The sequence below is a fragment of the Malaclemys terrapin genome, chromosome 8 (genome assembly GCF_027887155.1).
Source record: "Malaclemys terrapin pileata isolate rMalTer1 chromosome 8, rMalTer1.hap1, whole genome shotgun sequence".
NCBI lineage: Eukaryota > Metazoa > Chordata > Testudines > Emydidae > Malaclemys > Malaclemys terrapin.
In genome coordinates, this window is record NC_071512.1 from 79,204,928 (window position 1) to 79,232,450 (window position 27,523).

The 27,523-nt window shown below is 42.0% G+C and overlaps 1 protein-coding gene across 1 annotated transcript in view; it reads right to left on the reverse strand.

Annotated features, from left to right (window-relative positions):
- PKN2 (protein kinase N2) overlaps positions 1 to 27,523 on the reverse strand; it is a 116,534-nt gene that overhangs the window by 44,239 nt on the left and 44,772 nt on the right. The window contains exons 2-3 of the mRNA XM_054037030.1: positions 16,416 to 16,716; positions 4,300 to 4,451 (exon numbers count right to left, since the gene is read on the reverse strand). Of these exons, the coding sequence (XP_053893005.1) occupies positions 4,300 to 4,451; positions 16,416 to 16,716 (453 nt within the window). The remainder of the gene's footprint in view (positions 1 to 4,299; positions 4,452 to 16,415; positions 16,717 to 27,523) is intronic.

The window sequence follows — 27,523 nt, forward strand, 5'->3', positions numbered from 1 at the left end:
GTGAGAAAGGCCAAAGGCCGTGTAGAGTTGGACCTAGCGAGGGGAATTAAAATAGTAAGAGGTTTTACAGCCACATAAATAGGAAAAAAACAAAGAAAGAAGAAGTGGGACCACTGAAGACTATTGCCGGAGAGGAGATTAAAGACAATCTAGGCATGGCGCAATATCTCAATGAATATTTTGCATCAGTGTTTAATGAGGCCAATGAAGGTATTAGGGATACTAGCACCACTACAGAGGGGCATTCAGGATGGGGGATTACCATATCCGAGGTGGAAACAAAACTTGAACACTTTAATGGGGCTAAGTCAGGAGGACCGGACGATCTTCATCCGAGAATATTGAAGGAATTGGCGCAGGAAATAGCAGGCCCATTAGCGATAATATTTAATGAATCTGTAAACTCGGGGGTGGTCCCGTTAGACTGGAGAATAGCTAATGTGGTTCCTATTTTCAAGAAAGGGAAAAAAAGTGATCCGGGTAACTACAGGCCTGTTAGTTTAACATCTGTAGTGTGCAAGGTGTTGGAGAAAATTCTGAAAGAGAAACTAGTTGAGGACCTGGAGGTTAGTGGCAATTGCGATAAATTACAACATGGTTTTACGAAGGGCAGATCGTGCCAAACGAATCTGATCTCCTTCTTTGAGAGAGTAACGGATTTATTAGATAAGGGAAATGCGGTGGACCTAATATACCTGGATTTCAGTAAAGCGTTTGATACTGTACCCCATGAGGAATTATTGGTTAAACTGGAAAACATGGGGATCGATATGAAAATCCAGAGGTGGATAAGGAATTGGTTAATGGGGAGAATGCAGCGGGTCGTATTAAAGGGTGAACTGTCAGGTTGGAGGGAGGTTACTAGTGGAGTGCCTCAAGGTTCGGTTTTGGGACCCATTTTATTTAATCTATTTATAACTGACCTCGGAACCGATTGCAGGAGTGGGCTGATAAAGTTTGCGGATGATACGAAGGTGGGAGGCGTTGTAAATTCGGAGGAGGACAGGGATATCCTGCAGGGAGACTTGAATGAGCTTGTGAATTGGAGTATCAGAAATAGGATGAAATTTAATAGTGAGAAGTGCAAGGTGATGCATTTGGGGATGACTAATAACAATTTTAGATACAAGATGGGGACGCATTGGTTAGAAGTAACGGAAGAGGAGAAGGACCTAGGGGTCCTTGTAGACCGCAGGATGACTATGAGTCGACAATGTGACGTGGCGGTGAAAAAAGCCAATGCTGTCTTGGGATGCATTAGGCGAGGTATATCTAGTAGGGATAAGGAGGTCCTGCTTCCGTTGTACAAGGCGCTGGTGAGACCTCATTTGGAATACTGTGTGCAGTTCTGGTCTCCCATGTTTAGAAAAGATGAACTCAAACTGGAACGGGTGCAGAGAAGGGCCACTAGGATGATCAGAGGAATGGAAAACCTGTCGTATGAAAGGAGACTAGAGGAGCTTGGGTTGTTTAGTCTGACAAAGCGAAGGCTGAGGGGGGATATGATTGCTATCTTTAAATATATTAGAGGGATTAATACAAGGGAGGGAGAAGAATTATTCCAGCTTAGTACTAATGTGGACACGAGAACGAATGGATATAAACTGGCCGTGGGGAAGTTCAGGCTTGAAATTAGACGTAGGTTTCTGACCGTCAGAGGGGTGAAATATTGGAACGGCCTTCCGAGGGAAACGGTGGGGGCGACGGACCTGTCTGGTTTTAAGATTAAGTTAGATAAGTTTATGGAGGGAATGGTTTAATGGTAAAACATAGTAGTCAAGGAAAACCAAGAAATGGTAGGTAAATAGTATAATGGCTAACAGGGGTCAGGCTGGAGACTCTTGCCTATATGCTCGGGGTCTTACTGATCGCCATATTTGGGGTCGGGAAGGAATTTTCCTCCAGGGCAGATTGGCTGAGCCTCTGGAGGTTTTTCGCCTTCCTCCGCAGCATGGGGCAGGGATCTCTAGCAGGAGGGTCTCTGCCGATTGAAGTCCCTAAAAACAGGATTGGGGACTTCAACAGCAGAGTCCAGGGAAGGGGTAGGGACGGTTTTATGGCCTGCAGCATGCAGGGGGTCAGACCAGATGATCATAATGGTCCCTTCTGACCTCAAAGTCTATGAGTCTATGAGAATCTTTGATTCTACTGTATGTGTGTATTATATAAATTCAGATTTATAATTTATTTAGCTCTATTGTAACATCTGTTAATGTCTGAAAGTTAGATTGTAAGACTATTACTATATAGAATATCAAGACATCTACAAAAAAATCCTTACATTTAAGTAAGTTTTCTCTTTAGCTTTCTTCCAAGTGTTCCTCCACATTAGAAAAATTAGAACGATCACACCTTTAAAAGAACTAATACACTTTATATTTAGAAAGATTAATAGTAGATTCATAAAATCCTGATAGTTTCCCTATAAAATGGGAGGAAGAGACTGAATGTTTGTCTTTGTACAAGAATCTGTTACTGTTGACTAAAACGGATGTATGCCTTTCATAGGCATATTTTGCAAAGACACATTCTGCTTGACTGGCATGAACATTAGAGCTCAAAAATCTTGGTCAAATCATCCTTTAGCCCAATGGATTAAAAAGGTGCACCACTCTTATGTACATAAGAGCAGCCATACTGGGTCCAATCAATGGTCCATCTAGCTCAGTATCCAATCTTTTGACAGAAGCCAGTGCCAGATGCTTCAGAAGGAAAGAACAAGGCAGTGTTTAGGCCCAGCTTCTTGCAGTTAGAGGTTTAGAGACCCACCAGAGCATGGGGTTACATTCCCTGACCATCTTCGCTAATAGACCAATCCTCCATTAACTTATCAAATTCTTTTTTGAACCCAGTTATACTTCTGGCCTTCACCGAATCCCCTAACAATGAGTTCCACAGGTAGACTGTGCATTATGTGAAGAAGGACTTCCTTTTGTACTTTTTAAAACTTGCTGCCTATTAATTTCATTAGGTGACCCCTGGTTTGTGTGTTATGTGAAGGGGTAAATAATACTTTCCTATTCACTTTCTTGATATGGTTCATGATTTTATAGATATCTATCAAATCCCTCTAGACTGAATAATCCCAGAATTTTTATCTCTCCTCATATGGAAGCTTTTCCAAACCACTAATCATTTTTGTTGCCCTTCTCTGTACTTTTTTCCAATTCTAATATATCTTTTTTTGAGATGGGGCAACCACAACTGCATGCAATATTCAAGGTGTGGGTGGGAGTTGTACAGTGGCATTTTGATATTTTCTGTTTCGTTATATATCCCATTCTGAATAGTTCCCAACATAGGTAGTTTTTTTTTTGACTGCTGCTGCACATTGAGCAGATGTTTTCAGGGAACTATCCACAGTGACTCCAGGATCTCTTTCTTGAGTGGTAACAGCTAATTTAGAGCCCCATCATTTTATATGTATAGTTGGGATTATATTTTCCAATGTGCATTACTTTAATTTATCAACACTCAATTTCATATACCATTTTGTTGCCCAGTCACCCAGTTTTGTGAGATTCCTTTGCAACTCTTCACAGTCAGTTTTGGATTTAACTATTTTGTATCATCTGCAAATTTTGCCACCTCACCCTTCACCTCCTTTGCCATATAATTTATAAATATGTTAAACAGAACAGGTTCCAGTACAGATCCTTAGGGAACCCTGCTATTTACCTCTCTCCATTGCAAAAGCTGACCATTTATTCCTACCCTTTGTTTCCTATCTTTTAATCAGATACTGATCCATGAAGGATCTTCCTTCTTATCCCATGACTGCGTACTTTGCTTATCAGCCTTTGATGAGGGACCTTGTCAAAGACTTTCTGAAAGTCCAAGTACACTGTATTCACTGGATTACCCTTGTCCACACACTTGTTGACTCCCTCAAAGTATTCTAATAGATTGGTGAGGCATGATTTCCCTTCATAAAAGCTGTAATACCCAGAATAAGCATCACAATGTGTCACACCATGCAGCGCACTACACAGCTTGCCCTGCTTTTCAAAGTGAATCATGCATAATCAAAGATTAATAGGTGCTAGATTTCATAAACTCGATTATGTAGGTTGAAACCCATGGGGATAGAACTGATGAAAATTAAACTACTCTTAATAAGTACCTTTGATGGCATGAAACCACACTTCTGGGGGTGAAGGGTATAATATTAATTGTCTAAGTTCTACATTACTATGTAGTTTCTTGAAATAAAAAAATAGTACACTGTTCATATGTTCAAACTACATGATTTTATATTTTTGATTATTTCAGTGTTCTATAAGTATTCCAAAGCCTTACCTTTGAAGAGCCATTTGAATACATTTGTATCATATTCTCTGCTCCTTGCTTTACCTTCAGTTCTATATCCAATTGCTTTTTTAAGACCATCAATCTGTTGTTAGTAGAAAAACGAGGGTCACTGTTTGGAGTATCTGGTGTTCTGGGACACTCTGTGAATTAAATACAAGATGTAATTTTCATAATGAGTCAATAAAGCTTTTCTAATATACTTCAAACACGTTTAACAAAGAGAAAGCTTTGTATTTAAATATTAAAACTGTGCAGAGATATTTTGAGACAATATTGCAAATATGCTTTAGTATGAAAAACGCAGTGAAAGCCCAGTGATTCCTGCACATGGGCTAACACACATGAATCACTGACTGGGGTGGTAAAAGGTTCCCAGCTTTGTTTATCTGTCCCCATGGAGAATGTGTCTTTTCTAAGATGTCTAAAGTTTAAGTGCAAAGTGTAGTTTACCATTAAGCCTTCCCAAACTCTCCAACCCAACTTAAACTAGAAAAAGAAGAAAGGTTCCTGGATGACCATATTCAATGGTGATTGGCAAGGTCTACAAACAGATACATTAAATACATTATATCTAACATTATTTCAATCATTAGAGACATACCATATGCAGTTTACAGCAAGATGAAGGAACTGATAACATGAACTCTTCCTTACAGTATGTATATACTGTGCTGATTGCTGATTCAGGGGAACTAATGGAATCACAGGTATCTGGATAATTAACTGAGCAGCCAGATTACTGAAAAAATTATAACTCGGGAATGGAGAATGATATATTCTTGCTTGGGAATGTTATTATTTTAGATCCCTATTCCTTTTTTTAACAGAATTTGCTGCAGCTTTTACCAACCAAGTTATACTGTCATCAACAAGTTCCATGACTTGTCATCTACTTCCTCCTCTAGATAAGAAGTATGTTAGTCACTTGTCCAAATTCCATCTCCTGGAGCATAAACTACTAATTTCTCTCCATTCTAAGAATCAGAGTTCACTGAATTATTTCCTATTGCTTAACCAGTTTTAATCCCCAGTAAGATTCTGTCCTTTAACCTGTGGCTAATAGGGCCCCTAACCAAAGCTTTCTGAAAAGCCAAGTAAATTGTGTTCACCACATCATCTAAATTATTTTCTGCTTAAAAGATATAAAATAGAGAGGCACTATATTAGAGAAGCCATCCTGGTTTGTCCCTAGAAGGTTATACTTAACAGAGTATTGGGATATTCTATTCTTACATAAATTTTCAATTACTTTCCTTGGAACTAAAATGAGGCTCACTGTTCAACTTCCTGAGAACTTCTTGTTTTAATAATTTATTTATATACACACACAGAAAAAGAAAGAGGCACTACATTAGCAACTTCCCAATTCCAAATGCCATTTACTTTTTAGCATCTGCTATTTCACATTACTTCTGCAGAACTGTCTGATAAGAAGCATATATAGCAGTTTTGGAGATTTAATGCATTTGCTTTCAAGTCTACTGTATAATTTTTCTCTTACAGACTTCAATCTCGGTCAAGGCTGCTCTCAGATTTCCCATAACAACTGCTTTTGGTGCAGCAATTTTCTCAATTGTCTTCTGCACCACACTTTCCTCATTCAGGTGCCTCCTAAAGTCTTACTTCATCCTTTCTGCCCAAAAACTCAGGTTAATAAAAATAACTTTTTTAAAACCACCAAAGTTATTCCTTCTGGGTTTCCCAGGACATCCTGTCTTCTGGGTCTTAGCCCCGGCCTAAGTGTAGAATTGCATTGGTATAATTTAAGTTTCTTTAAACTGTCTTTGTTAAACCAGTTCCAGAGGCTGGTTGGAAACTATTTCTGTTTAAATAGTCTTATTTCAGCTTAGTTTAAGATGACGGGGATTGGTTTAAGATAAACCTATCCCACATGCTTCCATGTTCCCTCTCCCCAGCTTTTTTTTTTTGGTCATTCCATTCAGCTAATCCTCACCTACCAATTTTCCCACTCAAAAATGTAAACAAAACCAATGTCATAATTATCATAACCTGTGCAAGCCATCACATCATCTACTCTACTTGCATATTATTTACACAGAATAATTACCAGTTACTCAATTAGCTCAAGTGGTAAAGTCTCCAACCTTTCTGATGACCCATGTGGAGTCATTATAGTTGCATATGATTAAGTTTGTTTTTACAGTTGCTTTTTAAAACACACATACTTAGGAAATTATGGAACCCTTCCCCTACATTAAAAGCACATTACGGTTCCAGAGTAAAACACTCAAACGTTAAGAAATACTGTGCAACTGTAATTCAGTCACCTTGTGCATATGCATTATAATAGTTTTTAACAACATGATTCCTCCATCAGGTAGAACCAAAGTGACCCTTACATGGGTCATCAGCAGGGTTGGGACCTTTAGGTCCACAACAAAACACTTTATTTGAGCTTACTGAGTAACTTGTAGCAATAGTAGGCTGTTATCTTCAATGTGGATCAACTACTAGAGGAGAAAAAAATCCATTTTGCTAGTGATTTTCAAGCTGTATACTAGACAGCAAAGAACATTGAGACTCCAGAATCTTAAATTTGTTACCAGGTTTTAGAGGGGAGAGTTCTCTAATGGTTATAGACTTCTGCGTTTGTGCTCCTATTTTCCCAGTCACTCTCCTCTTTCCCAACTCATATTCCACTACCGTACCTAGCTCCTATTGTCCCCTGCCTAATCCTTCCCCGACTCCTTTGCATTTAAGTCAGGTTGCTTCCTCCTTGATGCCTGATTGCTAGCGGAGGGTCACTGGGAGCCCCCGCCTGATATCACATTGAAAACCACTGCTCTAGGGGCCAAACTTTTTTTCTGGAGACCCAGTTGAAGAAAATTGTTGATGCCTGTGACTCAACGGAGCTGGAGATGATGGGTTTGGGGTGTGGGAGGGGCTCAGGACTAGGACAGAGTTGGGGTGCAGGGGTGAGGGCTGTGAGGTGGGGCCGGGAATTAGGAGTTCAGGGTGTGGGAGGGGGCTCTAGGCTGGGGCAGAGGGTTGGGGTGCAGGCTTACCTCGGGTGGCTTCCAGTCAGCAGCACAGCAGGGGTTCAGAGGCAGGCGCTGCGCCCCAGAAGCGGCCAGCAGCAGGTCTGGCTCCTAGGTGGAGGTGCGCAAGCGGCTCTGCACGGCTTTTGCCCGCAGCACCGCCCCCTCCTCCAGCTCCCATTGTCCGGGAACCGGCCAATGGGACTGCAGAGCTGGTGCTCAGGGAAGGGGCAGTGCGCAGACCCCGTGGCCCCCCCACCTAGGAGCCAGACCTTCTGCTGGCCACTTCTGGGGCACAGCGTGGTATCAGAACAGGTAGAGACTAGCCTGCCTTAGCCGGACAGCACCACTGACGGAACTTTTAACGGCCCAGTCGGCGGTGCTGACCAGAGCCGCTGCGACCCAATGCCTTCCATTCCGCGACCCAATTCTGGGTTGTGACTCACAGTTTGAAAACCACTAATCTAGAGGAACAAAAGCAGGGAAATTTCTGCTTAGCCCCTGCAGGACAGAGCACATTCAGTTGCTCTGTAGGGATGGAGCATGCTGATTGAAGACAATCCTCAGAGAACATACTGCCAGGAGTGCTGGAACAATTTGTATAGTGGGGGAGCTGAGAGCCACTATACCAAACTCTAAACCTCTATATGATGGAAACCACTTCAAGCCAGGGGGTGCCTCAGCACTCCTAGGACTCCATGGTCCTATGCATACTGCCTGCCTCCAACAGACCTTTACTGTGTATGTCTGAACTATATTTTTTCAGAAACTGACAACTTAACCAACTCAAATTTGGCTTTCATAGCAGAAGGCAAAAGGCACATCTCTAACAAGGGCAAATGCCCTTGTAAATTCTGAGTCACTGCTCCCAAGCATGGAGGCATTAGATCTTCTCAAGGAAATGGCTGTTGGAATTTAACAAGAGCAAAACAATGTATTTTTGAAAATACAATAGAAAACAATAGAACCATTTTTTGCTGAAGTTCTTCCCCTCCCCCACCTCCAATAAAAAAGAAGGGAACACCCTGAAGCAGGCATCTAGCATAGACAATTTCAGGTGAATGGTTAAAGTTTTAAGCAACTGAAAACAGGATCTTATAGTTGAAAGTGTTGGGCAACCTTAACTATAGGCAGCACTACCAGCAATGCCTTTAATGTCCCTTCTCTCTGTATTGTCTGTTTAGGTTGTAAGTATTTTGGGGCAGGAGCGGTCTCTCATTCTATATTTGTACAGTACCTAGTACAATGTGGCTCCAGTCTCAATTGGGGCCAGTTAAGCAGTACCATAACACAAAACAAAAGTAATAAATTAATCCAGGTCATTTAAGCTTAAAATTAAACATGATCTTAAGTACTTTGCTAAACTGGTACAAAAAGTATTTTTCAGGTGGAAGAGGTATGTGTGAATAAAAGGTTCTCCAATTATTTAGCCACATTTGCTTGCACAATAATGAAAATGCAGGATTTAATTTGTATACTGCATCCTTTAGTTTTTATACTAATGAAGCCTGTAATCTTACAGCAGATGGGGAGAGTTTTACTGTACTGTGGATTAACAGCCTTTCACCTATTGATGCCTAGATGAAGTTAGTTTATGTAATGAATGAAGTAGTTTGGCTTTCAATACAGATTTTAGTGGATGTCTATCTGGTTCCCATAACTAGCATGATAATTTTTGCTCAGACTAAAAAACACAAGTGTTTTTGGTTAAAACTAGTGGGTACTGGCAGAGTTGAGTGGCAACACTTACATCAGTTGCTTGCACTACATAATATTTTTTTTAACAGTTTCAGTCTTTTGCTTTTGTGAGAGAGACTAATTCACCAAATTCACAAAACAAGTTAAAGAAAATATTTTAACTCACTGATGACCCATTTCTCACATTTTTAAACAAGACAGGGTTAAATTTGAATCATGGTAATTTTCAGTTTGAAATGTTTCTGTTCATAATATATGACCATGACCTTTATTTTTTATTCTTTGGACTTTTGGGGGGGGGGGGGGGGGGTAAAGTCTCTTCAGCTTGATTTGTACAGTACTTATTAGCAAACATGGTTTTTGCTTCTAAATCCTCACTTTGATGAACACTGCCACCCAAATTGCAGTCATTAGTGGAATAATTGAACTCATCTCCTTCTGAAACTGTCATGCATTTCTGTGGGGATTCTTGCCTCGGATGCTAAGTGCATTATCTTTTCAACAAGCTCAGCATGAGATCTGGGAACCCAGGTTGCTTTCTGAATTTGGTGTCCCAGATGGTACTACTGCATGCTGCTAAGCTATTCAATTAGAAGCAAGCACCCTTGGTAACTAGTTAACTTTAATCTTATTTTAAATTATTTAATTGTATTTTAGCTCCTTCAGTGTCATACCAACAAGCGCCTGAGATGCACATTGCTGTGTTTTTACTACCAACAGCTCATGCTAGGAGATCATATCAATACTCTTTCCTTGAACACAAAGTAAGTTCAAAGGCAATGGAATGGATAAGAAAAATTGTTCCACATGGTTATCAGCAGTTTCAAAATTTATAATGCTTATTAATAAACTACAATAATCTTGTTTTGGTGGCTTTTGAATACTATGCAGAAGCTACATTTATGCAAAACTCCAACACTAACCTAATGGAGACTTCCAAAGTATAGCATAAAACTGGGAAAATTTTAGTACCACCAAAGCAGCCAGTAAGTATCAGATTGTCTCAGATTCCATCAATATTGTTCTTTCACAGAAATGGTGCACAAAATAAGTGTTTAAAAAAAACTAAAAGATTTTGTGAAACTTATTTTAATTTTCTTCCCATTTTTATCATGTTCTTTCACTGAAAAAATCATTTTTCAGATAGCATTAGCCTTTCTAATTGTGTCCTCCACATTGTGTCTCCTCTTCATCATGGCTCTCTTTTACCTTTCCCATTCCCTGCCATTTTGGTTAAATCTACCTCCTGCCCATTAGTTCTATGCTGTGTAACTGTAAGCAAGTAACAGAAGAATAATTATGGGAGAAGAGATTAAATAAGGCACAGAAAAAAAAAGCGTGATGAGGTAAGGAAGAATGCCTCATATTTTCTCCCCCCAAAAAGGTGTTCTGCAACAACAATACAGTAGTACCTCCCGGGGTATCTAGCTAAACAGGAGTCTGAATATTATAAGTATTATATGAATAAACTGTTCATGTGTTACAAGTCAACTAGTTCAGCATTGTGCTACTTGAGTAATTGTTCTATGTAAATTCTAATCTTAAGATACATGGGAGAGTATTAAGATAACTTGAAACACACTACTACATACATGCACAAGGCAACAACAAAACAAACATGCCCATATTTTGGATTAGAATTAATCCTTCAGATTTTCAGTAGTAATGGCCACCAAGAATCCATAATCTTGTTTGACAATGAAGCATAACTTACACATAGCCAATACAGTCCAATACTTTTTACTGGGTTAAACACCACCACATTGACTTAAGTTTCCTAAAACTACGCCTCTCACTTTGAATAATGTAACATTCTCAAAGATAACGAGAGATCTAGATACAAAGCCTTACTTCTAAAACAAGGCTAGATTCACCAGCAACTCTGTAACAGAGAAAAAACCTATTCTATGTTGTGGCAAAAGCTATTACCTTTGAATCAGAGAAAATATGCTGAAACCTAATGGTTCAATGCTACAGCTTTTTGAGCAATCTGTGCTTAATGACTGAGGTTTAATGCCAATTCCTCATCTAATCCTCCTCTTGAAGTTTCTGCTGAAAATCATTTCTTATGGCATTAAGACATGTAGCGCTGCAGCCAAAGCACCATCAAAACAACTTTTATAATTCATATACATTTCTGTAAATTAGATTTATTAGCAATTTAATTTGTAACAGTTATGGCAAGTATGTGCGTGTGTGAAAAAAAATAAACTGAATCTGATGTTCAAAAAATGTAGGGCTGTTGATTAATCGCCGTTAACTCATGCGATTAACTCAAAAATATTAACTGCGATTAAAAAAATTAATCGCAATTAATCGCACTGTTAAACAATAGAATACCAATTGAAATTTATTAAATATTTTGGATGTTTTTCTCGGATGATTACCCAGCACCTGTTCATTTTAAGAACACTTTCACAGCAGATTTGACAAAACGCAATGAAGGTACCAATGTGAGATTTTGAAGGACAGATACAGCACTCAACCCAAAGTTTAAGAATCTGAAGTGCCTTTCAAAATCTGAGACAGACGAGGTGTGGAGAATGCTTTCAGATGTCTTAAAAGAGCAACACTGATGTGGGAACTACAGAATCCAAACCACCAAAAAAGAAAGTCAACTTCTGCTGGTGGCAACTGACTCAGATGATGAAAATGAACATGCATCGGTCTGCTCTACTTTGGATCGTTATCGAGCAGAACCCGTCATCAGCATGGACACATGTTTTCTGGAATGGTGGTTAAAAGCATGAAGGGACATATGAATCTTTGGAACATCTGGCACGTAAATATCTTGCGATGCTGGCTACAACAATGCTATGTGAAAGCCTGTTCTCACTTTCAGGTGACATTGTAAACAAGACGTGGGCAGCATTATCTCCTGCAAATTGAAACCAAACTTATTTGTCTAAGCAATTTGCTGAAGTAGGAGTGAGTGGACTTGTAGGTTCTAAAGTTTTACACTGTTTTATTTTTTAACGCAGTTATTTTTTGTACATAATTCTATATTTGTAAGTTCAACTTTCATAATAAAGAGATTGCACTACAGTGCTTGTATTAGGTTGTAATCAAAAATAAATATAAAGTGAGCACTGTACACTTTGTATTCTGTGTTGTAATTGAAATCAATATATTTGAAAATGTAGAAAACATCCAAAAATATTTAAATAAATGGTATTCCATTACCAACAGTACAATTAATCGCGATTAATCACAATTAATGTTTTTAATCGCTTGACAGCCCTAATAAAAAGTTGTACTGGCTACAGTTACATGCTGTGCCATAAGAAGAGTCCGTACTAACATTTGCGTAGCATCTTCCTTCTGTAAATCCTGACAGTGCTATACAAAGATTATCTTTACAGACATTTTATAGATAAGAAAACATGCAAGGAGAGGTAAATGCCTTTCCCAAATTTCCATAGCAAATTAGTGAGAGAGAGAGAGAAAGAAAGAACCCAGGGTCTCCAGAGTTCCAGTCCCAGCGCTATCTAATGAATCACACTGCATTCAGGTACCTCATCCGTACATCACTTAATCAACATACCATAATTCTGACCTGCAAAAACCCAGTTCTTTTATTCTTAAGTGGGACTATGAAATTTATTTGTCTAGAACCCTGAATCCAGCAAGCAAAGGAGAACTAAGTTGACTTTACTGCTTTCCACAAACATGACTGAAGATCCACAAAGAGGCCATGATGACCGAAGCAAATGCTATTTTCGCAGCTGTTAGTCTTCTTCTCTCACAAGGCCAGTCTGAGACCATGTCACCAAGTCTTAGGGTATCTTCTCCCCATATTCTGAAAGGCAAGGGACAACTGTCCCCCAAATGCATGAACACTGGGCAGGAAAAAGTTGTAACCTGTAGTTTAATCTATAACTAAGCAACTACTGGGAGTTCCCTACCGTCCACGTGCTAGGTGGGATGTCCCCACAATCTAGCATATGGTTATTGCACAACTCAAAGTGGCTCCCAAGCTTCTGTGCTAAATATAAATTTCCATGTAATCCTGAAGTCTGAAATGTACTAAGAATAGGAGAGTACTGCTATCCGATGGAAAGACAGGCATTCCCAGCACCCTCAAAGATTATGAATTTTGGGGTTCATAATGAGCATCTTTAAAGAGGCCAGATGAGAAAGTGGACAATCAGCTTTCCCTGAAAACTCCAAAGAGAACACCTTTGATCCAGGATAGAGAGTGAGTCAGTCCTCTGAATATAAAAAGATGGTGATCTTCACGGTCTAGCCACCTCCCCTTAGATATTAAAGTTCATACATCTGAGCCTTTCAAACAAAGATTACCAGTTTGATTTTGCGATGGATAGATGCTCACTAACACATAAATTTATGACTGAAGCCAGGAGTTTAATATTAACCCAGCATACCACCTAGTCCATGTACATCCATTATCAAAAGAGGTTGTATCAGCACATCAATTCTCAGTCTTGAGAAAGACAAAAAATTTACTGATAGCAGGAGGTTTTTTCTGTGAATTAACATGGAAGGAGTTCCGAGAGAAAATAAATTTAAATTACACAGGCAAATGGTGTACAAGAAAAACAAACATCTCAATATTAGAACTAAGTTTTTCCTCAATTATCAACTTAAACACTAACAAGATTCCTAAGGTTTCTAGTCTTCAGAAAGGTTGCGAAATATGTTGTTAAAGAATTTAAGGCTTCCATAGGAATAACTGATATGAATTCAATGTATATATCTTCTTGTTCTTAGCTCTAGTTCATAAGAAACACCCTCCCTACCCCAGGAGACTTAAATATGCACACATACCCCTAGATGCAAGGAATTTACTGTATTACACCTCTACCTCGATACAGCACTGTCCTCGGAAGCCAAAAAAAATCTTACTGCGTTATAGGTGAAACCGGGTTATATCGAACTTGCTTTGATCCACCGAGTGCACAGCCTTACGCCCCCGGAGCACTGCTTTACCGCATTATATCCGAATTCGTGTTATATCGGGTCGCATTATATCGGGGTAGAGGTGTATGTGTAATTATCAAAATATAAAAATGATGACATACTTTGATAGGACAATATTGAAATAATCACTAAAAGCAAGACTGTAAAAGCTCTGTATGGATTTAAAAACAGCAATTAGATAAGAAAGAAAATTCAGAAATAGCACTGAGTAAATAGTGAGATTAACACCAAGTAAAAGCAAGTGGAAGCAGACACCTATTAATCTTGTGGTTGGTAGTTTGTTGTAAGACCTTTCAGAGCAGCAACCTGAGGATACAGTCTCCCCTGCTCATGCGGGGGGGGGGGGGGGGGAGAGGAGAGTCATCTCCTGTGTCTTTCACTTTAAAGCTCCAGTATGGAAGACAAAGAGGGCCCAAAGAGTTTTGGAGCTACCACTTGTTAGCAAGAGGTATTGGGAAGCCTCTGCTGGATAACTCTGGCCTTCTCAGGAAGGGATCAAAGGAAGAGAGTCAGACTCCTTCCCCTGGTTCTTCTGACCCAGCTCCTGAGCTACACTTTTTTGTTGATGGTCAGTTGCACTTCTCGAATCACTCACTAGTAAACATCACTGCTGAACTTCTCTTGTGGCAGAGCTGTATGCACATTCTTTCCCAGGCCCTGGGGAAGATGTTTATTACTAACTGAAAACTACCTGGTCCTAGAGAAGCTGAAACTAAAACCAAAAAGCTAGCAAGCAGGTGAGTGCAAAGAGAGAAACGAAGGGGAATGGAGACAGGCAGGATTGGCCCCATTTGTTTAGTGTTGTTGCTCTTGAACATGACAAACACCTTTCCCATCCCTTATTGAATAGCAACAGGGAAGCAGAAAATCTAAAAAAATTTAAGACTTTTTGAAATCAAAACATACTATTTAAAAGTGCTCTATCAAAACCTTGATTTTAAAAAATGTTTACATTTAAAATCAATAGTGCGCCTTTCAAATACCAATTGCAGAGTAAAACCTGCAGGGACTGATTTACGTACAGCATCCAGCAAAATGAGACCCCAATCTCAGATGCTATTGTAATACATATAATGATTCTTCCTGTAGACAAATAGCACTGCAAATCTCAAAAACGTGACCGCTTTTAAAGTGTTCCACTTAAGAGAGGAAGTGGGATGTGACAAGTATCTCCACTCTCCCACTTCTGAAGTCACTCTATTTAAAAAAAGACTCCAAATTTAAGTCTGTACAGATTTTTAAACAAGAATCCACCTGCAATATAGGTATCTCCTATTTCTTCACCTCTTCATCAGCCACTTTAGTTCTCTGCAATGCTCTGTTACTCAATTATTGCACGTCTTAACTCATGAGAGAAATTACATACAAGTTTTTAAATATATGTGACATACATAAAATGTACACAAGCTTAACAAGAGTAACTCAGAACTTTGGCAGCATGCCATATTCTGAGATATCGTGAGTTACTGAAATCACCTGCTAGGATGTTTCAAGACTCTCACTGCATCCTTTACTTTAAAACAAGATTGATATGTTCTTTTTATTCTGTTGCCCAAACTGCTCAAGAGTTGACAGTCACTTAACAGACACCCTCAATGGCAAGTTTATATTTATACAGACTCATATTAGCAATATTTTAATGTCAAATCACCATACTGTCCTTATCCAAGTCATTTCACAATACTGAAAAAGGCATTTGTTTGACTGTTTACTTTCAAAACATTCCATTTTGAAATGCCAAGTTTGATATTTTTCAAAATTAATACCAACTCCCTGCACTTCCACGGAAAATACAAGTTAGAGTATAATGAAGTTTAAAATTTCATCGGTTAATGACAGCTTCTACATATGTAAAATCCCTAAGATTTATTCAAATTATTATGACAAACAGCCATTTTTACTGTAAGTTAGCCAATGAATAGTATGACAAACACGTTTGTCAAAAAAAAATAAAAAAATAAAAAAAATAAGAGCTAGTATTTTAGTTTCAAACTACTAAGGCAAGGGGTTCACAAACCTTTTCATAATGTAAATCACAAACACCTCTCGTACCACTTTCCCACCCATTTGAATCACAACATTCCTTGTGGAAACTGCATGATAAAGCAATATTAGGAAATTATTTTTCTAATTTTGGCAGTCGTCTTAAGCATTTTAGTAATTGGAAGTAATTGCAAGCACCACATCACTAGCCAGTGGTCTCCTGACCACCAGCAATTGCTCTGTGGACCACCGGTCATCTGAAAGACTACAGTTTAAAACTTACTTAAAAAAATCTAAAAACTATTCCAATTATTGTCTGAGGCAACTATAAATGTATGTTGGTAATTCTTCAAAAGCTATTGAAAACCAGGTTACAATAGCAATTCTTTAGAATTAGAGGATTTCATTTAAAATAAGTCAATGTAAATAAAAGGTACAAAATGTCTAAGAAAAAAATTAATAGTTTTTAGTATTGTATTGTACCTGTAACATCTTCTGGATCTGTTACAACAATGTGCGCATTTAATTCCTGCAATTTATGATGCAATTCTTCCAATTTCTTGTTTGATTTTTTCAAAATGTTGTCCACGTAAGCCAAGTTTTTTTTATCTGTTGTGACCTTTCTCAGGTTCTCTGCTCCTTCCTTGATTTTAAGTTCCTTCCTTATTTCACGTTTGATTTGGTCCTTTATTTCATCCAACTTCTGTTGTACCATTGTGTCTGAGAAGTCCAATTTTTGGCCAATGCTTACATTTTCCGAGACTAGAAGACTTCGGGCATCCCCCTACAGGGAGAGAAGAAAAAAAAAAAAAAAAGGCATACCCAGAGGTTAGCTGCTTGCATGACTAAAAACACTAGGCTCATGTCCAGAATATGTTAGACACTCACCCTGAGAAGCCATTTACTAAATATTTATCTGTCATGCTGCCCCAACAAAGCAACAAGCCCATAAACTTGTAAAGCATAACTTCAGTGAAGTTGTACAAGTTACAGATTTGTTTTAAATCTAGTGATACCTTTATTATGCCTATTTTTAACAGAAAGACTTAAATACCTTTGGATTTGTCATGCACGCATGCCTTGCCTTAGAGCCACATTTGCATTTTTTCAAGATTTAATTGTGAGCTTTAGTAGACTAAGTGGATCTAAGCAGTAACATTTAATTCTTACAGTTAGTAACAAAGAAGAATTCCTATACATTTACTTAGAATTTCAGTAGTTATCCTATTAAAAAGTATTTTAAAAAAAATAGAGCAACCCTTTCATAGGCTTAAAGAAACACAGCAGTGTTTACAGATACTAGGTATTTTAGAACATGTGTTACTGGAATGCAAGTTTCTCTTTCTGATTTGCTTCTTTTAAATTTTTATTTAGAGGGATTTAAAAAATGAAATAAAAGTTGCAACTTCCTTTCTTGGCATAGGTAGATGGGCAGAGGAGGAGACGAAAGTATGACAGAACACCACTAGCTGTCACCTTCAGCCCCCAACTCTCCAGCGCATCATCAGAGATCTACAACCTATCCTGAAAGATGATCCTTTACTCTCACAGATCTTGGGAGACAGACCTGTCCTCGCTTACAGACAACTCCCAAACCTAAAGCAAATACTCACCAGCAACCACACATCAGTGAACAAAACCACTGACCCAGGAACCTATCCTTGTAACAAAGCCCGATGCCAACTCTGTCCACATATCTATTCAAGTGACATCATCATAGGACCTAATCACATCAGCCATACCATCAGGGGCTCGTTCACCTGCACATCTACCAATGTGATATATGCCATCATGTGCCAGCAATGCCCCTCTGCCATGTACATTGGCCAAACCGGACAGTCTCTACGCAAAAGAATTAATGGACACAAATCTGACATCAGAAATCATAATACTCAAAAACCAGTGGGAGAACACTTTAACCTGTCTGGTCATTCAATGACAGACCTGCGGGTGGCTATATTACAACAGAAAAACTTCAAAAACAGACTCCAACGAGAGACTGCTGAGCTGGAATTGATATGCAAACTAGACACAATCAACTCAGGACTGAATAAGGACTGGGAATGGCTGAGCCATTACAAACATTGAATCTATCTCCCCTTGTAAGTATTCTCACACTTCTTATCAAATTGTCTGTACTGGGCTATCTTGATTATCACTTCAAAAGGTTTTTTTCTCTTACTTAATTGGCCTCTCAGAGTTGGTAAGACAACTCCCACCGGTTTATGCTCTCTGTATGTGTATATATATATATATCTCCTCAATATTTATTCCACTCTGTATGCATCCGAAGAAGTGGGCTGTAGTCCACGAAAGCTTATGCTCTAATAAATTTGTTAGTCTCTAAGGTGCCACAAGTACTCCTGTTCTTTTTGATCAAAATAGGTTCCTGTAAAGTGTAGGAGTGGAGAGTGACATACAAAATAGTTATTTAAATTACAACAAGTGTGGTTCAAAATATTTTGTTTCTGTGGATCCCACTTATTTTGCATGTTTCGCTGGGGCTGTGCCTGTACCCTGCATACCCTAATGCTCCATTCACCTTGGGCAAAGCAGCCCTGACCATTTCAGTTCCCTTGCTAATTCAGAACCCCAGTAAAGATGGACTGGGAAAGAACAGAGATGGAGTGCAGGTTGTGGATGCCACTCCGACAAAGTATTTCAAAGAACCAGTTACTGTAAAGTAAGACAGTCTTTGTCCATGTAGATCCCCTCCTTATAACTAGCTATTAGTTCCCAGATTAATAGGAGGAGGGTCTAAGGAGTCTTATCTACAGCTAGCTAAATAAGGATTGCAGAATTAGTCTACTAATTTGGAATGTGATCTAGTCTCCAAATCCAGGGCATAACATTTAGTAAAGGAATGTTACTGAGCTGTAAGTAGCTACCCTGCAGACGTCTGATACAGGAATATTTCTTAGGTATGCTGAAGAGGTTTCCAGGGCTGTTGTTGACTGTTGAAGGAAGGTGTATATCTGCTAGTTAGTAACAGATTGATCCACTCGGATAATCTCTGGGAAGAAATGGTTTAGCATTCCACAGCTCTCCCCAATGGAAAGAAAGCATTTGGATAAGAGTTAAATGCGGTGAGGATGTTCCATAAGAACAATCTAAAGTTACACGGATGGGAAAGGCTATTGAATGGAATGATAGGTGCGAACCATTTCTTTCAGAAATTTTTAAACAGTGGGATGAAAGAACACAATTTTGAATGTGAAGGCGACAGGCTGAAACGGCAGCTAAATGGACCCTAATGGAGCTGATGGCGAGGCCCTGTAGCCTGCGCTGGAGGATGCAATCCAGAATCTTGGGAACAGAAGTTTGCAATGGGTCCAGACCTTGTTGTGAAGCCAGATACAAGATCTTTTCCACTTTCATCAGTAGACTGATCTTGTAAAGGGTTTCCTTCTCTCTGTCAAGGATTGTTCTACAAGTCCAAGACAGCCTCTCTGTGGGCTCATTCAGTCAACTTCCAAACAGGTACAGGGATGGGGACATGGTTGGAGAATTTGGCCTCAACAGTAAATCTTGCAGATTGGAAAAAGAGAGGTCTTATGAGCTTGTGTATTAGGGTGACTGGAATTAAAACAGAAAAAGGGATGAGAAGCATCGTGGAGGGACTCTGGCATGGTATATTCTCTGAAGCAGAAGATAAATTTTTTGTTCTTGCTGGTGGCAAAAATAGATCTATCACAGGGAGCCCCATCTGTGGAATAAAGGCTTGGGAATGGAATCTATTAGTCACCACTCATGCCTGGCTGAATACGTTCTGCGGAAGTAATCTGCCAGATAGCTGTTTGCTCCTAGTAGGTGAAGAATCATGGGATTTATCCTGTGAACATGGCAACATTTGCACACACACACGCACTCACACAGTTATTGCTATACTACAATGGAGAAATGTTATCTGTCAGGATCTCTGCTGTTCTTTTCAAGAATGGTGGAAAACTCTGGAAGCTAGCCGAATAACCCAGAGTTCAAGTACATTGGAATGAAGCAAGGACTCTCTCCATGACCATACTGCTTTGAATTTGTAGGTGGTTTTGATAGTCCCTTCCCAACCAGCCGTGGAGGCATCTGTAATCAGCATCACCATGGGAGATTATGGTGCAGAATGGTACTCCTTTGCAACTATCTGGGGAACTTGTATGGTTCCAACTCTTATAAATTAAGTTTGGTGGTTGGTAAACATACCTCAGCCATCCAGAGGCATCTCATAAGTGCATGATGCCATGTGATATAATAATTTCAGAGTTTCTTGCTGCTGTTTCAAGATTATACCTGAAGCTGGAGATGAGGGGTGTGATTGTCTGAAATCTGTCTAGAGGGATTTTGCCTTTGTTGACTTAGAATCTAGAAGATCCCCAATAAATTCTATGGATTTTGTTGGAATGAGATTATTACTTATCATTCACTCTCAGATTGATGGAGTCAGTAAATTGCATACAGCGGAGTAAATTTTCTGTAGCCTGGATGAATCACTACATGACAATAAGTGTCCTGAAGTTGACAGGCACAAACCAATCTGAGCTTCTAGAGAGGATATGATGAAGGCTGGTGTAACTATTCTTAATTTAAGTCAGCATGTGAATTTGTGTAGTCACGTCAGGTACTGGATAGGTTGCAGTTCCAGTTTTCTTCTGGGAATAAGTAGTGATACTCTGTCCCAGGTCCTGTAGTCATGTTTAAAGACTAAGGCTTAATAGCTGCTTATTCACAGTTGGGAGACACTGAGGGGCAGGCCTTTCTGCTAAGAGGTCAAAGTCTCTTGGGATCTTTTGTCCTTGAGTGGTTTTAGGTAGTCCCGTCTTTTCAGATTTCTCCTGTAGTGCAGATACTGCTAGATCTAGGAGTCACATGCAAGTAGATGTCCTTAGAGGGATGTGGTGGTGGAAAGGAGACATGATATGTTTTCTCTGCTTGTTTCAGTGCAGAAAGTAAAGGCTGGAGTCTGCCAAAGGTATTTGGGGGCTCTAGAAATCCTTCATTTATTGACATTGCCAATCTGCCAGGGAGATTAGAACGGTGAATATAAAACATGTATGTGCTTTTTCCTGTACCACAGATAATTGCGTGTCCTGTGTCTGCTGTCCTTCCTAGTATTCCTGGAAGGACTTGAAGTTGTCAGATGATAGTATTGTAGTGGATGTCACCAGAGGCTAGGGATGTAAATACAGTTTTTAAAAAGTTAACCGTTTAAATGATTAAAATATTTTGTTTAAATGGTTAACCGATTAAAGGTCCGCTCCAGCCACTGGGGCTGGCCAGCACAGGGCCGCTGGTCTGGCCAGCCCGGGGGTTTAACAGTTAAGGCAGATTAACTGGTAAGACTAATGCGTACCAGCTAACATTTTACATCCCTACCAGAGGAATGCAGATCTTTCGGAGTAGTCAGCTAGAAAGGGTTGAGGGAAGTCTCTTCTGGATGTTTTAAAAAACCCAACAATATCTTCTGCCTCTACGTCCTGAGCCTCTGCCTCCTCCTCACGTTGTTCTCTCTATCATTCCCTATGGAATTCTACTTCACTGAATGGTCTAGTCAGGAACCTAACTCGTGAAGGCAACCTAGGTCTGTAGGAAGAATGAGAGTGCAACTCCTAGATCTAGACAGGGCCCCCCAGAATGTCCAGTAATGCCAAAGTGGTAAGTTAGAGGGATAAGACTGAAAAGGCCCAAGATGATGTTTTTCGAGGCACGTCAGAAAATCTGGGTGGAGGGCTCAAAATCTGATGGCAGTGATTTTGTGTGTGATCTAGGGGTTGCTGCACTAGAGCAATTCCTGCAAGGAGAAAGCAAATGGATGTCAAGAGAAGGGTCTCTGCTTGACTCTGGAAAGAGTGTGAGCGGACAGGGAAAGAAGAGGAGTAGTAGTAAATACATTATAGAAATAGTGCCAACCTCTAAGGCCTGGACTACACTACGGAGTTAGGTCGAATTTAGCCGTGTTAGGTCGATTTAAAAATGACCGCGTCCACACAACCAACCCCGTTTCGTCGACCTAAAGGGCTCTTAAAATCGACTGCTGTACTCCTCTCCAGCGAGGGGAGTAGCGCTAAAATCAACCTTGCTGGGTCGAATTTGGGGTGGTGCGGACACAAATCGACGGTATTCGCATCCGGGAGCTATCCCAGAGTGCTCCATTGTGACCGCTCTGGACAGCACTTTGAACTCCGATGCACTAGCCAGGTACACAGGAAAAGCCCCGGGAAGTTTTGAATTTCATTTCCTGTTTGGTAAGTGTGGCGAGCTCAGCAGCATAGGTGACCCTGCAGTCCCAGAATCGCAAACGAGCTCCAGCATGGACCGAAAGAGAGACATTGGATCTGACTGCTGTATGGAGAGAAGAATCTGTGCAGGCAGAACTCCGATCCAAAAGAAGAAATGCAAATATATTTGCCAAAATCTCACAGGGCATGTTGGACAAAGGCTACACCAGGGACACACAGCAGTGCTGCGTGAAAGTTAAGGAGCTCAGGCAACCCTACCAAAAGACAAAGGAGGCAAACAGTCGCTCCAGGTATGCCGCTTCTATGAACAGCTGCATGGCATTCTAGATGGGGACCCTACCACTATCCCACCACTGTCCCTGGACACCTGCGGGGGGGGGGGGGGTCTCACGGAACACGGAGGAGGATTTTGCGGATGAGGAAGAGGAGGAGAAGGAGGAGGAAAATGCGCAGCAGGCAAGCAGTGAATCTGTTCTCCCCGGCAGCCAGGAACTTTTCATCACCCTGGAGCCAATACCCTCCCAAGGCGGGATCCCTGACCCTGAAGCCAGAGAAGGCACCTCTGATGAGTGCACGTTTGTAACGACAGTACAGGGTTTAAAAGCTATAGTGTTCATGGTCACCTGTTTGAAATAGGGGAATTTCTGTAAGGGAACAGTAAAAGCCCCGTTCATACTGGGCTGTTTGCGCTTGGCTAAAAGGGATCATCCCGGAGAACAGCCACGTGGCAGAGTGGGGATAGATGTGTGCTGCACATTTACCCAAATACTGCAGCCCCTCCTTTTAAATGTGAAACCCAACCCATTGCTTGCTCAGGGAAAGGAGGGCACTGCAGTTTGAAAACTTTCCCACATGTTACGAAGGCGTAAGAAGCCAACCCAAATTTTACTCTCCCTTTTTATCTCCCTCCGGGTGCAAATGTTTCTACGCTCCCCCATCATCTCCGTCTCTGTGGTTATAGCAGATTAGAAGGCGAAAACAAATGCACTCGCAAAGACATGTTTTCCGAGCTCATGCAGTCCTCCCGCACTGACAGGGCACGGCTCAGGAAAGAATCAAGTGAGTGTGAAGAGCAGAGGCAGGACGCGATGCTGAGGCTAATGGGGGGGCAAACTGTCCAAGCTGCCTGTGTAAGGCTTCATGAGCCAATGGAACAAGGGGTAGGCTGTGTCCCCAAGGATAACTATTGGCATTTCAACATCCCCAAAGGTAATTTTCTGGTCTGGGAAGTAAGTCCCTTCTTGCAGCTGCTCGAACAGCCCAGAGTTCCTAAAGATGCAAGCGTCATGTACCTTTCCCAGCCATCCCATGTTGATGTCAGTGAAACATCCCTTGTGATCCACCAGTGCTTGCAGCACCATTGAGAAGTACCCCTTATGGTTTATGTACTGGTTGGCAAGGTGGTCCGGTGCCAAGATGGGGATATGCGTTCTATCTATCGCCCCGCCACAGTTAGGGAACCCCATTGCAGCAAAGCCATCCACTATGACCTGCACATTTCCCAGAGTCACTACCCTTGGTAAGAGAACGTCAATGATTGCATTGGCTACTTGGATCACAGCAGCCCCCACGGTAGACTTGCCCACTCCAAATTGATTCCCGACTGATGGGTAGCACTCGGGCACTGCAAGCTTCCACAGGGCTATCGCCACATGCTTCTCAACTGTCAGGGCAGCTCTCATCTTGGTATTCCTGCGCTTCAGGGTGGGGGAAAGCAATTCCCAGAGTTCCAGGAAAGTGGACTTACACATGCGAAAGTTTCGCAGCCACTGTGAATCATCCCATACCTGCAATGCTATGCGGTCCCACCAGTCTGTGCTTGTTTGCCTGGCCCAGAATCCATGTTCCACTGTATCAACCAGCCCCAGTGCCGCCATGATGCCCCAATTGCCACAGCCCCGTGCTTTCAGAAACGTCTGTGTCCACGTCCTCATCAAAATCCTCCTCGTGCTGGCGTCTCTTAGCCCGGTTCTGCATATACTCAAGGATAATGCACAAAGTGTTTACAATGCTCACAACAGCAGCGGTGATAGTTAGCTTAGCGGGCTTCATGCTTGCCGTGGTATGTAGCGTCTGCAGGAGAGCAGAGTTGCAGCGGAAGCGATGGATGACGATGCTTAGCACCACACAAATTTCTGAAGAAATTTGCTATTGAGACTGAACACATTTACAAGAGCCGGAGAGCCGAGTTGCAGCGGAAGTGGTGGGTGACAACAGTTAGCAGTCCTACTGCACTGTCTGCTGACAGCAGCACCCAATGACACAACAGCAGTGGTGACGGTGAGCTGAGCTGAGCTAAGCGGGCTCCATGCTTGCCATGGTATGGCGTCTGCACAGGAAAAAGCTGTGAAATGATTGTCTGCCGTTGCTTTCACGGAGGGAGGGGCGACTGATGACATGTACCCAAAACCACCCGCGACAATGTTTTTGCCCCATCAGGCACTGGGAGCTTAACCCAGAATTCCAATGGGCGGTGGAGACTGCGGGAACTGTGGGATAGCTACCCTACCCACAGTACACCGCTCCGTAAGTCGATGCTAGCCATGGTAGTAAGGACGCACTCTGCCGACTTAATGTGCTTAGTGTGGACATACACAATCAACTGTATAAAATTGATTTCTAAAAATTGATTTCTATAATATCGACCTAATTTCGTAGTATAGACATACCCTAAGTGGTAGGATACCAGTACTGAAGGTTTAATTCTTCTGGTGCCAGAGAGATCTGTGCCAATGGTATCAATACTGAGGCTGGTGCTGGGTCCTCAACTTCAGAAGTCAGTAACAGATCTGCTGGTACCATTAAGGATTCAGGTACACCCTCATTACTAGAGCCGGTATGTGCCAATGAGTAGTCTTTGCTGGTACAAGGCTTCAGTGCTGGCGTATACTTAGTTCCACTCCACCAGGTGAGGCAGAGGATCAGCCCCACTAGCCTGTCCAGTGCAATCAGGCCTCTGAACTTGTGACTTAGGCCTGGTCTACACTAGGCGTTTATGTCGAAGTTAGCGCCGTTACATCGAATTAACCCTGCACCCGTCCACACCGCAAAGGTATTTAGTTCGACATAGAGGTCTCTTTAATTCGACTTCTGTACTCCTCCCCGACGAGGGGAGTAGCGCTAAATTCGACATGGCCATGTCGAATTACGCTAGGTGTGGATGGAAATCGACGCTAATAGCTCCGGGAGCTATCCCACAGTGCACCACTCTGTTGACGCTCTGGACAGCAGTACGAGCTCGGATGCTCTGAACTGCCACACAGGAAAAGCCCCGGGAAAATTTGAATTTGAATTCCTTTTCCTGTCTGGCCAGTTTGAATCTCATTTCCTGTCTGGACATCGTGGCGAGCTCAGCAGCACTGGCAACGATGCAGAGCTCTCCAGCAGTGATGGCCGTGCAATCTCAGAATAGAAAGAGGGCCCCAGCATGGACTGATCGGGAAGTCTTGGATCTCATCGCTGTGTGGGGCGATGAGTCCGTGCTTTCCGAGCTGCGATCCAAAAGACGGAATGCAAAGATCTACGAGAAGATCTCTAAAGACATGGCAGAGAGAGGATACAGCCGGGATGTAACGCAGTGCCGCGTGAAAATCAAGGAGCTGAGACAAGGCTACCAGAAGACCAAAGAGGCAAACGGACGCTCCGGATCCCATCCCCAGACATCCCGTTTCTACGAGGCACTGCATTCCATCCTCGGTGCGGCCGCCACCACTACCCCACCAGTGACCGTGGACTCTGAGGATGGGATAGTGTCCACGGCTGGATCCTCGGACATGTTAGCGGACGGGGAAGATGAGGAAGGAGATGAGGAGGACGAGGCAGTCGACAGCGCTCACAACGCTGATTTCCCCGACAGCCAGGATCTCTTCATCACCCTTACAGAGATCCCCTACCAACCCTCCCCAGCCGTTACCCCGGACACAGAATCTGGGGAAGGATCAGCCAGTAAGTGTTGTAAAAATCTAAACATTTATTTGTAACAGAACAGGAATATTAACAATTTAAAAAATGGGTTTCTCATGATTAGTTTGATTAGCTTAACGGTTCAGTCATGGGCAGTGCAACTATTGAAAAAAAATCTAGCAATGTCCGGTTTTGCATGATTGTCCTGCCCAAGCCGCTCTACTGGTTAGTCACTGCTACAGCAGCTACAGTAAAATGCGGTCTATATGTCCGGGGATGGAGCAGAAATCCTCCTGTGACATCTCGAGGAAGCTCTCCTGGAGGTAATTGGAAATCCGCTGCATTAGGTTCTTGGGGAGAGCGGCCTTATTGGGTCCTCCGTAGTAGGACACGTTGCCACGCCACGAGACTATCAAGTACTCTGGAATCATTGCTCTGCACAGCATGGCGGCATACGGCCCTGGTCTTTGCAGGCTTTCCCGGAGCATTCTCTCTTTCTCGCTGTCAGAGATCCTCATGAGGGTGATGTCGCTCATGATGACCTGCTTTGAATGAGGTAGGGGAATGTTAGTGTTGGGACTGCTTTGCCGTTCCTTTACAGAACTGTAACCGCTGGTTTGCAGCCACGCGGTGGAGGCGGGAGAGGGGCAGCCGAAAGGGATCGTTCCCGGGGACAGCCGCGAGGGTGTGGGACAGGAGCAGACTTCCTGCTTGCCGAATTGCTGGCAGCAGGGACTGACATTGATTTCAATGTGAAATGAGGCCATTGCTAATATTAAAGTTTTAAGCTGCCACAAGTCTACGGCTTACCATGTCTGCCTGCAACAGAAATTCCGTTGTCCTGACACGGTTCTCAAATGTGCTGTGCAAGACCCCAGGCACTGAATGCGAAGGCCGAGAATTCGACCTTGTGCTGAGTGCGCATGTGAGAGGTGCTGTGCATGGTCTTGTTAACAGAGAAAGACTATGTTCTTTGTTCACAACTACATTTATCTTTCTGAGGAATTCACTCCCTTTTTCCCATTCCCACAGCCCCATCTGCGACTGTCTCACAACCTAGCCTGTCATCACACTCCCAGAGGCTAGCGCGGATTAGGCATAAGAAGAAGAGGACACGGGAGGACATGTTCTCGGAGCTTATAGCCTGCTCCAGAGCCCAGGCAGCACAGCAGACCCAGTGGCGGGAGAACTTGACCCGAATGCACCAAGCCAACATGGATCGGGAGGAGAGGTGGCGTCAGGAAGACCAGCAGGCGACTCAAACCCTGCTTGGACTAATGAGGGAGCAAACGGACATGCTCCGGCGCCTTGTGGATGTTCTGCAGGAACGGAGGCAGGAGGACAGAGCCCCGCTGCAGTCCATCTCTAACCGCCCTCCCCCGCCACCAAGTCCCATACTCCCCTCACCCAAAGTGCACAGAAGGAGAGGCGGCAGAGTCCCTGCTAACTCTCACTCCACCC